The sequence below is a fragment of the Schistocerca gregaria genome, chromosome 4 (genome assembly GCF_023897955.1).
Source record: "Schistocerca gregaria isolate iqSchGreg1 chromosome 4, iqSchGreg1.2, whole genome shotgun sequence".
Lineage (NCBI taxonomy): Eukaryota > Metazoa > Arthropoda > Insecta > Orthoptera > Acrididae > Schistocerca > Schistocerca gregaria.
This window is the reverse complement of record NC_064923.1, coordinates 87,705,777-87,725,552: the sequence shown is the minus strand read 5'-3', so window position 1 is coordinate 87,725,552 and position 19,776 is coordinate 87,705,777. Positions and strand designations below refer to the sequence as shown.

The 19,776-nt window shown below is 38.0% G+C and overlaps 1 protein-coding gene across 3 annotated transcripts in view; it reads right to left on the bottom strand.

Moving 5' to 3' along the window:
* Window positions 1-19,776, bottom strand: part of LOC126365890 (kinesin-associated protein 3-like) — a 190,905-nt gene that overhangs the window by 103,309 nt on the left and 67,820 nt on the right. For all 3 annotated transcript variants that reach the window (XM_050008605.1, XM_050008603.1, XM_050008604.1), the window contains exons 9-11: window positions 11,678-11,778; window positions 8,397-8,615; window positions 3,302-3,467 (exon numbers count right to left, since the gene is read on the bottom strand). In XM_050008605.1, coding sequence (XP_049864562.1) covers window positions 3,302-3,467; window positions 8,397-8,615; window positions 11,678-11,778 — 486 coding nt within the window. The remainder of the gene's footprint in view (window positions 1-3,301; window positions 3,468-8,396; window positions 8,616-11,677; window positions 11,779-19,776) is intronic.

The following is a 19,776-nucleotide window of genomic DNA, read 5'->3' as shown; positions in this document are numbered from 1 at the left end:
ACCATTCGCAACCGTCTCCATGAAGCTGGGCTACGGTCCCGCACACCGTTAGGCCGTCTTCCACTCACGCCCCAACATCGTGCAGCCCGCCTCCAGTGGTGTCGCGACAGGTGTGATGGAGGGACGAATGGAGACGTGTCGTCTTCAGCGATGAGAGTCGCTTCTGCCTTGGTGCCAATGATGGTCGTATGCGTGTTTGGCGCCGTGCAGGTGAGCGCCACAATCAGGACTGCATACGACCGAGGCACACAGGGCCAACACCCGGCAACATGGTGTGGGGAGCGATCTCCTACACTGGCCGTACACCTCTGGTGATCGTCGAGGGGACACTGAATAGTGCACGGTACATCCAAACCGTCATCGAACCCATCGTTCTACCATTCCTAGACCGGCAAGGGAACTTGCTGTTCCAACAGGACAATGCACGTCCGCATGTATCCCGTGCCACCCAACGTGCTCTAGAAGGTGTAAGTCAACTACCCTGGCCAGCAAGATCTCCGGATATGTCCCCCATTGAGCATGTTTGGGACTGGATGAAGCGTCGTCTCACGCGGTCTGCACGTCCAGCACGAACGCTGGTCCAACTGAGGCGCCAGGTGGAAATGGCATGGCAAGCCGTTCCACAGGACTACATCGAGCATCTCTACGATCGTCTCCATGGGAGAATAGCAGCCTGCATTTCTGCGGAAGGTGGATATACACTGTACTAGTGCCGACATTGTGCATGCTCTGTTGCCTGTGTCTATGTGCCTGTGGTTCTGTCAGTGTGATCATGTGATGTATCTGACCCCAGGAATGTGTGAATAAAGTTTCCCCTTCCTGGGACAATGAATTCACGGTGTTCTTATTTCAATTTCCAGGAGTGTATAATGTTGTGAAGACTTTGTGATTCTTTGAGAACAACATCCAACAAATAGATTGTGAATCTACTGAAATCTGTACAAAAGAGCTAACACCTATACAGATAGCTGCTCCAGTATTTTTTGTCCTGACCATGTTCCAAACTGAAAGTGATGGACACTAAGACACCAATCTTCAGGCCCAAGTTAAGGTTCATAACACTGGTTTCCCAATAATTCTGATAATTAATGGTATAGGGAAACCACATGTAACTGCAATTACATGTTGTTGTTATAATGCAAAAAGTTCGTCTGTTAGGAAAATTTTGCGATTTGTAGTAGAAAGCAGTTGGATCAACCTTTAAGTGACAAAACTTTCCCACCTGGATGCAGCTTGCTCTCTCTGGATATTAAAAACTTGTATACGAATGTTCCTTTGGATAAGACGATCCTTATTATAGAGAATTTCTTTTTAAATATTGTTGTATGAGCTCAGATCAGAAATTAGAAGTAATAGCCTTACTTAGGCTATGCAGATCTTGCAACTATTCCTCTTTCAGTGATCAGTATTATATGCAGAATGAAAGTTTGGCCATGGGCAACTGCTTAACATCATGTTTCACAGACACTTCTGTCAATGACTTAAGAGTCCAAGTATTCTAGTCAGGATGCTGGTCTTTCTCATCAGGCCTTCTTCTATCACCGTTGTGTAGCCAATCGCACTATTGTCTTCAATGTCCATGTGTCTGACATTCCATTACTAGGCAAATAATTTAATGCTTTACACCCAAACATGGTACATACTCATGAAGTAAGGGACCACAACAGAACACTTAATTATTTAGACTTGCAGCTTCAGCTTGATGGGGATAGAATTTAATCTGCAATCTACCATAAATCCGTGACTGGCGACTCTATGATTCACACTGCCCCCTACCATCCTCATAAGTAGAAACCGAGGAATGATCTGGCTTGGTTAAAAGCACTACAGCATTGAAACTTAAAATCATAAGTGTGCCACTTTCTGTCACAGTGGAAAATCAGACTTTGTCAAGATAAAACAAGCAGGTTCTATGCAATAATTATCTCAATGAGATGGCTACAATGGTGGCTGAACTGGTCACAACCAATCCAGCTAATTCTGATAACAAAAGTCGCCACTTGAGCCATAAGATGAGCAATTAAAACATAATGCAGACATTAAAATGAAGAAGCACACTACAATGAATTTCAATTATCACCACTTACTATTCAAGAAGACTTAAATGGACAACATGTCCACACAGACACAAGCAAAAAGGTATAAGATTAGCTAACAAAGGGAGAATGAAACAAGCAACAACAAAAAATACAGTGAGTTTCCGTTTTACTCATGGACATAAAAATTAAATCAGTGTTATTACAGTTTAGTCAAAACACTATACAAGTTCTTTTCTCACCTTAAAAGTATTTTTTCTGTTCAATAAAACAGCACAGTCTCTTCAAGATGAGTTACACAGGCTACAAAAGAAAAAAATCATTATGATGCTTCACACAGTGCATGCACTTTAAATTTTAGCAAATGTACTGGGCATTACTTGGCTTTTGTGACACACTTTATTTGCCATGTATCATGCTATCACCATTTTACCTTTTCTTTAGTTTGTTTACAGGCACCTCATATACATTTGGCTTTACATACTTTGATTGCTTCTGTTATGTAACCTACTTCTTACACTTTGCATTTAAGCCTTTTAATCTATTTGTTTTACATAGTTTTAGATTCATGTATGCATCTTATCGCTATTTATCTCCTGCCACACCAGTACTGTGTGTGCTTTCTAGTCTATCATAGATACATTTGTATGAATGCTAAACAGACCTATTGTGCCATGCACAACTGACACTGAATTTATACTTTCATAAATTGCTGCTATCATGGCATCTGCTGGTTTGCTTAAGGTAACATATGTTTTTTGAAATTTTCCCGTCTTCCATACGCAGGGTGGCTCACTGTCATAATTTATTTCTCTTAATTAGGTTCACCTCTCATTCTGTATGACTCTATGAGGAATGGATATTATAGCCAGTAACTTTTGCATAAATTTTAATCTTAATGGATTGTTTTCTTGTTTTATGGACAATATGATGATGCCCCAACAGACAAAAACATGTTACTGAAATTAAATAACTTTGCAACCCAGACCATTCTTTCAATTTGAAACTAGTAACTTTCTTTTATGAACAGTTCAGTATAAAATGTACTACCACATTTAGCTTTGCTGTCCTTATGCTAAAAATCCTCCAGCTGCATATGCACAAAAATTAAATTTATAATTAGCCATTATTTCCACACTAGGTCCTTTGGTCTTTTAGTGACTATAACATTACTTTAAAATCTCAATGATATTTTGCATCAGTCAAATTTTGGTAAAAAGTCTCTACACAGTATGGGCTCAAAAATAAAATGTTTGCATGCTAACCTGGTACCATTATATTGCTGACCCACGGGATAAGGTTAAATCGTTGCATTAGTTGTGAGAAATCTAAATCAGGTATAGTCATGTTTCCCAAAACACCAACACATTCTACAACAAAATCCTCATTTGTACACTGGATAACTGCCTGAGCAATATCACCAACAAACTCCTGAGAAAGAGACAGAATTTAAAAACAATGTTAGCAACTAACAAAAACAAATATATGAATAGTTGCATAATATAAACAAGTGAACCAATTACGAGGGTATTATTAACATAGAATATATAAGAATAACAATGATTTTCCCACCCTGTATAAAAATCATTGAACACTAGAATGATACATAAACACTACAGCAGAAGGTTTCAAAACCCTGTTTCATTAAACACAAAGTGAATAAAGATCTGCAAACAGAAGACAGGTGCAAAATAGCTATCACATGAGACTGGCAATAGAAACCTACATATGTAACACAAGCTACTGTAGAGTGCACACACAGGAGTGCCAATACAGGACCAGTGAAACTCCTTACCAAAATTAGAAGATTTGTATTAGCAATGGAAGCAAACACTAAAACATGCGTGAATATCATCACAGGTTTGTAAGCACAAAGATACAGATTTTGTTCAAAAACATGATCTAGATCATGACGGTGCTTTGAATATCATTAGCATTGAAGAAGATAAGCACTTTGAGTTGGCAAAACTAAAAATCACTTACAGTACTTGTCCCCTGAATATGTTGCTTTGACTTTCTTTGACTCTAATTTGTCTCCAGAATTGAAAATGAAACTATTAAATGCATTTACTGCGAGAAGCAGAGCCATTAGGCATAGAAATTAAAAAGAGTTCAAGGTAGGAATCAATCAAATCCAATAAATTATCAGCAGTGGAAATGAATCATTTGTTTCTTATAAAATCAGACTATTTTTTGTGTATTTGATGTAAGTCTCAAGTACCTTAACAGACATGCTGTATGGTAGCATTAAAATTAATGTTTCATCAGTGTCCTATACCTAGTTCAAAAACTAAAACTTGTAAATGATATGGATGAGAGTGACCTTAAGCCCATAGAGAACTACAATAAATTCTAATAAAAAATGAGAAACAGGAGCAGTAGGTGCTTCAAGTCCTATATGAGCCGCAGCTGTTGTTTCCAGGATATACAAAAGCAACTTTATCACAGAATAAGGACTGTTAAAATAAAATCTCTTTTTCTCATCATATGTGCCTCACAAACATTATACAGAACAGTGTTGCCCAACATACGACGGGTATTTAATAAGTAATGCAACACTTTTTTTTCTCTGCTGATTTCATTTGAAAAAATGTGGTACTTGTGGTGGGACATCATGGAATATTCCCACTTTTAGACCCTATAGTTTCATGAAGTTTTGATAGGTAGCAGCACTATAAATAGCCTTCAAAATGGCATCTTTAACTAAGGTGCTTTACAAGCTGTCACTGAGGTTTTTTTGGCAGAAAAACAGATCATCATAGATATTCATAAGTACTTGCATAATGTCTGTGGAAACCTGGTAGTGAACAAAAGAACAGTGATGCATTGGGTGAGACAGCTATCATAATCACAACTAGGTCACACAAACCTGTCAAATTTCCTAGCCAGCCGTACACAGATGTGGCTCCTAAAATGTCGGAATGTGCGGATGTATTCTTTCCAGCTGATTCGCAGATCACAACCAAACACCTCACTGGTCAATTGGATGTCTCTTACAGTAGTGCTGACACACTCGTCCACTAGTTGAGGTCATCAAAGGTGTGTGCCCGCTGTGTCCCTCACTGCCTAACAGAGGGTCAGAAAGAGCTATGAAGAACTGTCTGTGCAGAATTGCTTGCACATTATGAGGCTGATCATGACAATTTTTCTCAAAGTTCATCACAGGCAATAAAACATAGGATCATCATTCTGAACTGGTAAAGAAATGACAATACATTGAGTGGCATCACATCACCTCTTCTCCAAAGAAAAAGTTCAAAGCCACACCCTCAGCCAGTAGATTCATGGCGATGGTCTTCTGGGACTCTGAAGGGGATATTCTGTTTGATGGTCTCCCTCAAAGGGCAATGATCAAGTCTGAAGTGTATTGTGTCACCTTTAGGAAACTGAACAAATGACTTCTGGATGTTGATTGCCACAAAAATGCAAACAAACTTCTCCTTTTCCATGACATCATAATATCTCACACAGATCTGCACACCAGAGAGGGGCTCACAAAATTTCATTGGACTGTTCTTCCACATCCACCCTACAGCCTGGATCTCGCACCTTCCGACATCCACCTGTTTGGTGCAATGAAGGATGAACTTCATGGGAAGCAGCTTGGCATGATGGGGAGGTGGTTATTGATGCAGCATGATATTGGCTCTGATGTCAACCAGTAAAGGATGGTACCATGCAGGCATACACACCTTCCCTCTAAGATGGCATAAGGCCATACATTGAATTGAGATTATGTTGAAAGACAGGGTTTTGTAGGCAAAAAAGTGGGGAGTAATAAGGTGTATTGAAAACCTGAACAACACCAACCTGCTTCCAGAAAAAAATGTATTAAATTACTTATTGAATGCCTCTCATGTTATTAAAGTTATTACAGCAGAGTTTAAGGGACACTACTTCCCCTTTTCCCACTGAGCCCAAATTACACATAACACATTTTCTCTTGAAATAGACACTTACTACAGGAAGTACAGAGAAAAATCAATCTTGAAGGATAAGAAACATCCTAATGTACATACACACATATGGAAGTGTAGGGCTAGATTTAGAAAGAGCAAAAACTGTCAAGAAGAAAAGAAGAAACAGGACATGGAAAAATGCATGTACAAGAAAGTAGGTCTCTCTCTCTCTCTCTCTCTCTCTCTCTCTCTCTCTCTCTCTCTCTCTCTCTCTCTCTCTCTCTGTGTGTGTGTGTGTGTGTGTGTGTGTGTGTGTGTGTGTGTAGAAATAATGTAAGAGGCTACAGTAAACTCATATTTGCTTTTGAAAGTTACAAACACTGTTTAGATGCTTTCATTTTTTCAATATTTTTCATTTCTCTGTATCCTCACTCAAAAGATTAAAATATACATTGTGTGATAAAAAGTATCCGAACACCTGGCTGAAAATGACTTACAAGTTTGTGGCACCCTCCATCGGTAATGCTGGAATTCACTATGGTGATGGCCAACCCTTAGCCTTGATGACAGCTTCCACTCTCACTGGCATATGTGCAATCAGGTGCTGGAAGGTTTCTTGGGGAATCGCAGCCCATTCTTCATGGAGTGCTGCACTGAGGAGAGGTACCGATGCCAGTCGGTGAGACCTGGCATGAAGTCGGCATTCCAAAGCACCCCAAAGGTGTTCTATAGGATTCAGGTCAGGACTCTGTGCAGGCCAGTCCATTACAGGGATGTTATTGTCATGTAACCACTCCGCCACAACCCATGCATTATAACCAAGTGGTTGATCGTGTTAAAAGATGCAATTGCCATCCCCGAGTTGCTCTTCAATGGTGGGAAGGAAGAAGGTGCTTAAAACATCAATGTAGGCCTGTGCTGTGATAGCACCATGCAAAACAACAAGTGGTGCAAGCCCCCTCCATGAAAAACACAACCATAGCATAACACCACTGCCTCCAAATTTTACTGTTGGCACTACACACGTTGGCAGATGACGTTCACAGGGCATTCGCCATACCCACACCCTGTCATCAGACCGCCACATTGTGTACTGTGATTCGTCACTCCACACAACGTTTTTCCACTGTTCAATCATACAATGTTTACACTCCTTTCACCAAGCAAGGTGTCATGTGGTACTTACTGGCACAATGTGTGGCTTGTGAGCAGCTGCTCAATCATGAAATCCAAGTTTTCTCACCTCCCGTCTAACTGTCATAGTACTTGCAGTGGATCGTGATGCAGTTTGGAATTCCTGTATGATGTTCTGGATAAATGTCTGTCTATTACACATTACGACCCTCTTCAACTGTCGGTGGTCAACAGGCGACGTCAGGCTGTACGCTTTTGTGCTGTACATGTCCCTACATGTTTCCACTTTACTATCATGTGGCAAACAGTGGACCTAGGAATGTTTAGGAGTGTGGAAATCTTGCATACAGACATGTGACACCCAATCATCTGACCACATTCGAAGTCTGTGAGTTCCACGGAGTGCCTCAGTTTGCTCTTTCACAATGTCTACTGACTACTGAGGTCGCTGATATCAAGTGTCTGGCAGCACAATACACCTAATATGATACATATGTTTCTGGGTGTGTCCAGATACTTTTGATCACATAGTATCTGAGTATGTCTCATCAGTCTTCCGTAATGTACCAAATACAACCAACTCTATGAAGCACTGCTACTTGCTGAAAAGTTCATATCTCACACAAAGATGGAATATTTCCTCTTAGGTAAGCTGATCTCCCAGAATTTCCCAGTTATTTATTCTAATCTCATATTAGAGAGGAAAAAGGAATAAAACACGATAACAGGATAAACAGACTTAGTTTCTTTATGTGTGTTTAAATGTATAAATATGGTGCACAAATTATAAAGTAAAGTGTTTAAAAATCCCTTGTAACATTAATTTAACATAAAATATCATTATAGACAATAGTTTTAGGTTCCCCATCAAGAATGAATTCTTGAATGAAACCACTCTTGTGGGAGCAACATACCATGATACATGGGAGACAACTGGTAACATCCAATGCACTCCACACTGCTTAACAGATGCACCTGGTGATGTATTGGTCGCAATAAAGAATGCAAGTCTCATTCGAAATTGAAATCTCTTAAAGGTAAAAGGAAGATCTGACAGAATGAGATGTATCTCTGGAATGAAGACTGTTTCAAAACATCTCTGCATCCACTTTGTAGTGGTATCAGAATATAGACATAGTTGTAGATCAACATGTCTTGCCCCCAATATTCTGCCAGAAGGTAAGTGATATATCTACTAAATCAAAACTCATACTTACATTCCACAATTATACTTTGCATGTCCACTTCTTTCCTATAATAAACCCCCATACAATACATATCAAAGCATGGAAATAAGAGTCACAATAAACAACTAACAATTACTTACTACAAAGTTTTGTTTTGTTTCTTCATGCTGTGCTATATTACGTATCATTTTCATAAGAAGTGAGTCCTGATTGCGAAATGCTCGTGACATAAGAGCTTGCAAGCGATTATTTTCAATCATCATTTGAGCATTTCTCTTGTTGATAGCTAAATTGATGCAAAGTGCAATCAATTCTAAATGAAGTTCATCTTCTGGACTTTCGAGAAGCATGGTCATGACCTGTTAAGACAGTTCATAACATTAATTCCTTGAATCATACCTTTGTAAAAAAAAAATTAACAGTTGACCTAAAATTTCACAATATTCAAAATAAAATACCAAGAGTCCCCACTGAGTGATAACCATGTTGTATTTATCAATGGAACCAAGTTACTTGGGGTTTCCATAACTGGCACACTCACATGGCAATATCACGCTGACATAACCAGTACCAAACAGAGTAAAGTATGTTTCATCATAACATAAATAAGAAATGTAATATTGGTACCCTGTCAATGTACTATGCTCTCTTTCATTTTATGCCTAGTTATGGAATTATTATTTGTGGCGAAAGTGCACAGCCCGTGTAGTTGTTTTTGCTCCGAAAGAAAGCAGGCAGAACAATATGGTTCAAACAGCAATAAAAAAAAAAAAAATCAGCAAATTGGCACCATTGTGAAGCAAGGTTAAGAGATGCACTAATGCTGGTTTCCCACTTAATGAAACTCCAACATTGTTAAATGTATAGGAATAAAAGTATACAATCATTTCCCAGTCCCAATAAAGGACACCAAAGAATTAAATAATTTCACAGTAAATTTAAGGTAATTTCTAATAAAGCACTAGTTTCAAAGCCCACACAGAACTCTCTGACACCTGTACCTACAGCCCCTATGGCCACAATCCCGTCCCATAGGTCCAAAAGGACCTCCAGCATCCCAGAATGTGATCCCTGAATCCATCTCCCATTTCACAACAGCAACCTTCTTATACTCCTGTCTTTCACCTGCTCCCAAACCAACCCAAAGGTCTCCCCACTGGTCCTGCTATTGTGGCTAGGCACAATATTCCCACAGAATGAACCTCTGCCTTTGTTTACCAATGCCACCAAACTATTGTCCGTAACTTCCAATCCTACTTTCAAGACACTGCTCACTTCCTTTACTGCCATTCCACAATCATGTCCTGTAACCACCAGACTTCTTGATGGTCACTGCAGGTGCAATGTCCTTAATACACTAACATCCCCCATACCCATGACTACCTTTCCCAACAGCCTCCTGATACGAAACCCACCACCTCTTTCCTAATCCTCCTAGCTAACCCACATCCTGACACACAATTATTTGACTTTCAAAGGCTAAATTTATAAATGAATTTGTGGTGCCGTCATGGGCACCTGCATGGACCATTCTATGCCAACTTATTTATGGGTCAGTTGGATGACTCCTTTCTAACCAGTCAACATCTAAAACCCATTGTCTGGTTCAGTTTCATTTTCATGATATGGACCTGTGGCAGGAACAACCTTTAATCTTTCATCCATAACCTCAGCACCTGCTCCCAAATCCATTTGACTTGGTCTTTCAACTCGATGAGTCGCCTTCCTAGATGTGAATCTACACATTTCAGATGGGTCCACAAATACATCTGTTTACCGTATTTACTCTAATCTAAGCCGCACTTTTTTTCCAGTTTTTGCAATCCAAAAAACTGGCTTAAAATCGAGTGCAAAGCAAGTGGAAGTTCTGAAAAGTGTTGATAGGTGCCACCACAACATGTAGCGCTACACAGATAAATACTGGCACCAAAACCTCTGCGTCAGTAAACAAATTTTTTTTAAGAAAAAAAAAAAAAAAAGGTGGAAGACAAGCTTTTTTTCTCCGCCCCGAGTTTCGACCACTGCATTTTCATACATTTGTCAACAAAGTAAATACAAATTTCGTATTGTTCATCTTCAAATGTAGCAGAATTTCAATGTACTACGAAAATCCAACTGACAAGACTGTTTGGGATGTTTGTCAATATGGCCAACTCTACGTTCTGAATTTTTTCCTACCTGTGAGAAGAGATGGTTGCTAATAGGAACCTGATGCAACATGAAACACATGCAGTATTCTCTTCACCATAAGAATAATACAAATATAAACATTTTTGCCAAGTATTCTTTTGTGTTTGCTGTTATCTCATTTAAATCCTGTCTGCCTAATAAATTACGAAACTGGAGTGAGACAACAGCAAATGCGGAAGAATATACGTATCGTGTCATGTTTATATTCGTATTATTCTTACGCCTAATAGTGATAAAGTCATAAATGAAGCACGGCAACTGACTAGATTTTTAAATCTATGATGACTCTAATTTCTGCGCTGAATTTGATGTACTAAAGAAGCGACTGCAAAGATTTTCAAACGGAGAAAAAATTTCGCCTAACTCTCGTTCAGAACATGTTCTATCATACGCAGTATATTATTTGGTTCTTGTTGATCATTATCAAAGAAAGCAGCAGTGTAAGTAACAACAAATAGCAGTCGCTTGCCATTGTTTCGGTAATGAGGCGATTCCTCTCTCTCTCTCTCTCTCTCTCTCTCTCTCTCTCTCTCTCTCTCTCTCGCTCTTTTTTTTTTTTTTTTTTTTTTTTTTTTAAATTCTAAGCGGCGGTAGTGCGCACAAAAGCAACCCATGCCGCGAGCAGCGACAGGCCATAAACACGCACTATCAGAATGACACAAACAATGCATGACACAGTACAGTAATGCATTTTCAGCCTAGAGTGATGTAAACACCTATAACAAAGAAAATGGCACTTATCAAATCAAAGCAAAATAAGCAATCGATTCAAACCAGACGAAGCACGTGAAAAAGGAAGGGTACCCATATAAATACGAATGAAGCACCTGGTAAAGCTTAACTGCTAAGCTTACAACTCGAACCAAACTACTGTAGCTGTATAGTCATTCATTCGAAGTAAATTGTGTCTCACATCACAATGGACCAACTTTGTTTCGATTTGGAGGTGCGGCCTAAAACTTTTCTCTCCCCTTGAATTTCAAGTCTCAAATTTCAGGTGCGGCTTAGATTCGAGTAAATACGGTATATCAAGTGCACCAACTATTGACAGTACCTCCACTTTTACAGCTTCACCCATTCCATCTCAAAATGTCTCTTCCTCACAGCCTCACCACAGTAGTGTAGATTGCTTCATTCAACTGTGTCTTCCCCCATGCAAGATGGAACTATATCTACACCTCATAACCATACAACATTTGACAAGCATATCAACTATTCAGTGCTAACTTACCATTGGAATGCAATCTGTATATGTGAACATAGATTTGCATTTGTCATCCATACTCAAGTGGTACAGAATTCTTAGTACAATGACTTCATGTCTCTGCTCACCTGTAATTTTAGAGGAAGCTTGTCTGTACAATACATTCAACAGGAAAATCTTCAGAAAAGCTATTAAATAAGGCTACAGTTTTAAAATTATAAACTCATTCCAATGCAGACAACAGAAAGAATAAAAAAAACAACAAATTTTGAGATCTTTTCCAAACTGAGATATCCAAATACCACAGATGATGACCTAGCTGCTTTTGAGTAACTTTAATGCTCAAACAGCTACAAAAAACAATTTAAATAGTATGCTATCACACAGCCAGAAAAAGATGCAACACAGATGGTATGAGACTGATCAGTTTTTGCCAACATTCTCACCTGCAACTAATGTAGACCTTCTTCAGGAAGCCCCCCCCCCCCCCCTCCTCCCCTCCCTTCCAAGCAAAGCCACAAGATGAATACCTCTCTAAGTCATATATTGGAAGAATTTCAGATAGATAATTTACCCATTTCTCAAAAAGGCACTTAGGAAATTATGAATGTGAAAGTAATAAGGAATGGTGAATTTGATTCTGATTACTACATCTCCTAAATTAAGGTTATTGTTCTACCTAATAAAATACAACAAAAATCACAAAAACTAATAAAATGTGATAGACAGACAGACTTACAATTAGAAAAGAATCAATTCAAAAATACTAAGATGAAATTAAAATGGCTAAACATGGTAACTGGCCAGAATTACGTAAAGAAATTAATAATGCTGCACAGAAAACATTTGAGTCAATCAGAAATAACTATAAAATATGGTGGGATGAAATACATGAAAAATCTTTAACATAGAGGGCCAAAAACTGGAAACTGTCAAGATAAATTGAAATTGGACACTATGATCAATTTAAACAGTGAAAAGAGGAAATTTGCAAAAATTAAGAAAAACTTTTCAAACAATAACATCCATGATTTTTATCACACATTAACAGGCAGATTAAAGGGATACCAAACCCTAAATGTGTCTTTCATAAATGAAAATGGCAGACTTGGTTTAAGCAACTCTAAAAATAGCAAAATATTTTGACTAGCTTTTGATTGTCCAGAACCCATAAGCTGGAATTCCCAAACACTCATGATAATTTAAAAGTAAATTTACCTACAACTTTCAAAGAAATTGATGATGTAATTTAAACATTAAAAAACAAAAAGTGAGTGGAAAAGTTTCTATTACAGCGGAATGTTTGAAATAGTTTCTCCCAAAAATAAAAAAATAACTATAATTAGTCTTTGAAGAAATCTGGAAAACAAAAAAATCCCAGGAGAGAGAAAGGTAGCTATGATACATCCATTACATAAGAAAGGTAAGAAACAAAACATTACCAACTGCAGTGGCATTTCTATGCTACGAACAGCAAATAAAATATGGGCAGTAACTTAGGTGACTATCAAGGGGTTTTTAGGAAGAGCAGATCATGCTCTGAACAAATATTTAATACGAAGTCAATCATTCACCACAGGTAACTGAATCTGAAAGATAGTTGAGTAATGTTTGTTGATTTCAAAGAGGACTTTAACCCTGATAACAGACAAATTATAGATGAAATAACTCAAAGATTTGATGTAAAGTCTAAAGTAGCACATCTAATTCATGAAACACTTACAGACACAGTGAAATTTATGAGATAAATATCTCAGTCCTTCTAAATAACAACATGTCTATGGCAAGGTATTGGCCTCTCCCCAATTCTTTTTCATTGTGTTTAAAAAGGTGAAAAATTTGGTCTCAAAAACTGAATGTATTTAAGAAACTTAGTTTCTACAGAGAATCATATAACTCTCTTGGAAAATGCTTTTCCGAGATTGATGTCTGAAATACTCCTCTGTGATACTGACAAGAGGAAGGTTGAGTCAATAATTAAATCACTTAAGACTAAGGACTCGCATGGATGTAATGGAGTGCTCAGAAGATTATTAAAGTACTGTGCTGCACATGTTAGCCCTGTACTTACCCATATTTGTAATTTTTCCTTTAAGAACGGTCAGTTTTTTTGAACAATTAAAGTAGTCAGTAATAAAGCCACTTTATAAAAATGGAGAAAGGGGTAGACAATTTTAGATCTATTTCTATGCCATCAGTTTTTGCTAAAGTATTGAAAAGGCTGTGTATCTAAGATAATTGATCATTTTACATCACATAATTTTCTAACAAATATACATTTCGGCTTCAGAAGTGGCTTAACAACTAAAAATGCTATATTCTCTTTTCTCTTTAACGTACCAGATGGATTAAACAAAAGGTTTAGAATGCTAGGCTATTTTTTGATTTAACTAAGCTGTTTGATTGTGTCGATAACAAAATATTGCTCCAGAAGTTGGACCATTATGGAATACGGGGAGTAGCACACAATTGGTTAACCTCTTACTTTAACAACAGACAGCAAAATGTCATTATTCATGCGGGGTCTAAGTGGGGCACAGCCAAAGGGGCATGCCCCAGGGATCAGTGTTCGGGTCACTCCTGTTCCTTATTTATGCCCTCTAGTATTATGAGTAATTCTAAAACATTTCTGTTTGCTGATGATACTGGTTTGGTAGTAAAGGTTTTGACATTGGTTCTGTTTCAAATAGTGCAGTTCATGACATAAGTTCATGGCTTGTAGAAAATAAACTAACGCTAAATCACAGTAAGACTCAGTTTTTACAGTTTCTAACAAACACCTCAACAAAACCTGATGTTTAAATTTCACAGAGTGGGCATATGATTACTGATACTCAACAGTTCAAATTCCTAGGTGTTAAGATAGGTAGTAAACTGTCATGAAAAGCCCACAGTCAGGATCTTGTTCAAAGACTTCATGGTGCCATTTTTACTATTCAAACGGTATCTGAAGTAAGTGATCATTCAACATGAAAATTAGTCTACTTTGCTTATTTTCATTCACTTATGTCATACTGTATTTTATTTTGTGGTAACTCTTCCCATTCTCAAAGCATATTTTTGGCTCAGAATTGGGCAGTTTGGGAAATAGCAGGTGTAAGTTTGTGAACCTCTTGTCGACCCCTGTTCACTAGCCTGGGCATTCTGACATTGGCCTCTCAATATATATAATGCTTTACTGTTATTTCTTGTTAACAATAACAGCTTATCCCCAAGAACTAGTAGCTTTCACTCTTGTGCAGAAAGGTGTGCAGTATACTGCTGCAGCCATTTTCAATAAGCTACAACAAGAATCCAAAAATCTTTGCAGTAATCCACAAGCTTTCAAATCTAAACTGAAGCGTTTCCTCATGGGTCATTCCTTCTATTCTGTCAAGGAGTCCCTTGAAAAATTAAACTGTTAATTGTGTTAAATGTTGTTAGGTGTGTTTACTTAAACTTATGGTTTGACTTTTTTTATTCATAAACATTTTATTTTATCTGTTATTCCTTTATGATGTAATTTCATGTACGGACACATTCCTTGACCTTGGAGATTTGCTCCTAAATTTGGTTCAACAAACTAGATGTGTAAATAAAAAATAAAAATAAATTTAGTAGTAAGGTTGGGAAGAGGAAACAAAAATAATGGAATAAACTGCCTTGCTTTTACACATACATTTAACATACATCTGCTGTAACACAAATTAATCTTTTACAAGTAATAGCCAGCAAGGCAGCTTAAGAATTTTTGCAGAAAAAAATAATTTTTTTACAAACATTAAAAATCCTCTGAAATTTCTGAAAACGACTAACCAAGTTGAAAAAGATTAAACAAATTCAATATCTTTGGGAAGATAATATGAGAAAATGGTTTGAAAGAAGCTACTATGGAGGAGATGGATACATAAAAGGGGAATGGAATATGGTATAACTAAAAAAATTTATAAAATGCCTGTCTAAAACAATAGTGATGTCAGAACATCAATATCCAAATGAATGTCTATCATTAAATTACAGTTAAGATAAATTAGAAGTACTAGAAAGGCAGATCATTAGGAAAATATCAGACCCATGAAAAACTGTGGAAGGACTGTAAAGGCCTCCACTGAACACTCAGCATATTTGGGGAGACTGCTTGTTAGTGCAGATGTGATGGCCACGAGGGTTAGGTTATACGGAAGGGACTTCATGATGTGGAATTGCTGACAGCTGTCAAAATGGAAGTGCTGTTGATCATTGGTGGGTTTGATGTGGACAGAGGTACTGATGGAGCTATCCATGAGGTGGAGGTTGACATTAGGGAATATGTCTTGTTAAGCTGATGAGGACCCGATGAAGCAAATGAAGGAGAAGGTGTAGAGGTTTTGGAGGATTGTGGACAGAGAATCCACAGTCCTGATCCAGATCATGAAGACACCTCAGTGTCAGAACCAGCTGAGGCATTTGGGTTCTGGATGGCTAGGAAGAACTCCTTTAGATGGTCCATGAATAGGCTGGCATAGAATTGTGTCGTGCAAGTTCCTATGGCTCTACCATAGATTTGTTTGTGGGTTATGAATTCAAAGAAGAAGTAATTGTGGATGAGGATATAGTTGGTCATGGTGACAATGATGGAGGTTGTAGGTTTCAAGTCACTCCGGTGTTGGGGAAGGTATTGCTCAAAGGCAGCAAGACCACAGGTGTAGTCCAATAGCTTACCCAACAGTCTAGTTTTAACTGTGTCTGTTCACTGCTCAACACTTCCTCTGTGTGATGTGTAGCAGTCTATCCTAATTCCTATTATTATTCCATACCAGATACCCTTGTCAGATTATGTACATAGAGAATAAGAACAGTCCTGTCACATTTCCCTGAAGCACTCCTGATAATACCCTTGTCTCTGATGAAGACTTGCTGTCAAAGACAATGTACTGGGTTCTGTTACTTAAAATGTGTTTGAGCCAGTTGCACAGCTGGGAACTGTTTTGATACGTTCAGACCTTTGTTAACAGGTAGCAGTGGGGAACCATGTCAAATGCCTTCTGAAAATCTAGGTATATAGAATCTGCCCTTTGCCCTTCACCAATAGTTCACAGCATATCATGTGAGAAAAGGGCAAACAGGGTTTCACACAAGGGGTGCTTTCTACATATGTGGTGATTTGTGGATGAAAGCTTTTCTGTCTCAAGGAAATTTATTATATTCTAACATAGAATATGTTTAAGAATTCTGTAGCAAACTGATGTTAAGGGCATTGTTCTATAATTTTGTGGGTCCATCCTTTTATCCTTCTTATAAACAGGAGCCACCTGCACTTTTTTTGTCACATGGACTTTGAGTTGGGTGAGAGATTTGTGATAAATGCAAGCTAAACAAGGGGCAATTCTGCGCAGTACTCTCTGTAGAAGTAAAGTGAGATTCAATCTTAACCTGGTGACTTATTTGTTTTAAAGCCCTTTAGCTGCTTCTCTACACCAGGGACGTCTATTACTGTGCCCCATCTCTGTGTGATGGTCAAATGATGGCATGTCTGTACACTTCTCCAGAATGGATTCTCTATTAAACATGGAATTTAAAGCTTTAATTCTCCTTTTGATGCTACACCATACTGACTGACAAGTCACTGGATAGAGGCCTTCAAGCCAGTTAGTAATTTTACATAGAGCCAGAGTTTCCATGGGTTCTCAAAAAGATCTTTTGCTAAGATATAAAGATGAAAGTAGTTGTATGCTTTGCGCACTGATCTTTTTATGAACGCATGAATTTCTACTACCTTTTCTACACCCACATACATACTCCACAAGCCACCATACGGTGCATAGTGGAGGATACCCTGTACCACTACTAGTCATTTCCTTTCCTGTTCATCTAGAAAACAGAATGAGAACAATTTTCTGCGTGTCTTTGTACAAGCCCTGATTTCTATCTTATCTTTGTGGCCCTTAAACAAAATGTTTTCTGGCAGATATAGAACTGTTCTGCTCTCAGCTTCAAATGACAGTTAATAAATTTTCTCAATAGTGTTCCTCAAAAAGAATATCACCTGTTGACATTTCCACATTCTTTTTTGAACTGAGTGTGGAACAATCCTGGCTTCCTCAGCATTTTCTGAATGTTGTTTGGTCCATCTTTAATCCACTTATTCAGCACATGCTTCTTCAGAGCACAATTTACTATCAGTTTAAACTTTTCCCATTTTTCGGTCTATCTTATAAGAGAAGTCACAGGGCCAGTATTGCCTCCTGAGTTGCCACATTTCTCTGGAAACCCTGTAAATAATTTATGTAAGTATTTTGCAATAATGGTTTATTGGACTGATAGTCTGATAATATTTGTGTATGTGAGTGCCGCTTTCTTTGGTATTAGAAGTATTACCTTATTCATGAAATCTGAAGGTGTTTCACCTATCTCATATATCTTTTAAACTGTATGGAATGCTTTTGTCATGGCTGGCCCTCACAAGAATCTCAATAAATCTGAAGGAATGTCATCTACACCAGAGCCTTTGTTATAAGTTAGGTATTTCAGTGCTTTGTCAAATTCTCCTCTGAGCATTGTATCTGCACTCTCATCTTCATCTATTAGCTCTTCCCTTTCTATAACACTGTCTTCAAATTTATTTTCCTTGGGTTCTACACTAAAAAAAGGAAGCATTGCAAATTGTGTACAAACATTTTACTGTATAGGAAAGTTTTATAATGATAAGCTCCAGACAAAAATCCATAATGATCTTCTGAAGATATTTAAACCGATGCATTCTTGTAGTGAACACTGCTTGGAAGTTTATGGTGGTTGTCAAATTACAAGAACTGTTCCTTGTTGCCTAAATCAGGGTACATAATACATGCATCCACTTTCATGTGAAGACAACTGGAGTATTACATGGACAGTTTTCATGTTTACACACTATCCACCAAATACTGTGCAACAAAAAAACTTGATTCTTAGCATGTTGTTGGGGTTCCTAGTATACTTATTTATTTTTATCTATTTTACTCTTGGAATTGGGCCAACAATATTGTCAGACAACTCAAGTTGCCATAAACCATATGCACTGTCACTTGTTCATTTTCTGATAGTATTTCAATATGACAGCTACCTGTACTATGGAAAGACATGCAAAGAAAACTGTACAATCAAAGACTTACAATGACATGAATCAAAACTATGAACTACATGAAACTTTCAACTGTCAAAAGCAACAAATATTAAATAGCAATACCATGAAGGTAGAAAAATTAAGTACCAGTACAATCACTTGCCAATCAGTTCCGCACACAGTTGCAATAAGTGACAGCAGGAAGAATTACAAACAGTTTATGGTGAGGGAGAGAGTGAGGGAGGGAGGAGTAAAAATAACTATTAAATGTTACTCAGAAATAAAGATTTCTTAATACAGAATGAAAGCACCACTTACAGTGAGCTTGCCCTAATATCACTAATTTAAGAAGACTGTAATATACTTTTTTCATCAAACAATGGAAAATCTGGGACAGAATAATATTATGAATAAGGAAAGATTGCTATTCATCACACACAGGAAGTGTTGAGCAGTGGATAGGCACAGTTAAAAGTAGACTCTACACCTTCTCCCTCATTTGCTTCACCTGGTCCTCACCCAACAAGCCACCTTCCTTAATCTCTACATTCGCCTTGTGTATAGCTCTGTCAGTACCTCCACCACCATTAAACCTACCGGTCATCAACAATACATCCATTTTGACAGTAGCCACCCTTTTCACATGAAGAAGTCCCTTTCATACAGCCTATATGGTAATTGTATCTGCAGTGAAAAACAGCCTATCTCCAAATATGCCAAGTGTCTCACTGGGGCCTTTGCACACCAAAATTACCCTCACCATGCTGTCCAGAAACAGATCTCCTGCACTTAGTCTCCACAGTCACCTACCATGCCCCACACACCCATTGAGAGCTATAAAGGAGTGCCCCCATGTTAACTCAGTACTTCTCAGGATTGGAGCATCTGAATTATGTTCACAGCCAGGGTTTTCACTACCTCTTGTCATGTCCTGAAATGATGAATAGCATCCCCACTCTTCCCATAGTGGTGTTCCACTACCAATCAAATCCATGCAATATTCTTGTCCATCCCTATTCCCCTCTTGTTCACAACCCTTCCCCCACAGTTCATATCCCTGTAATAG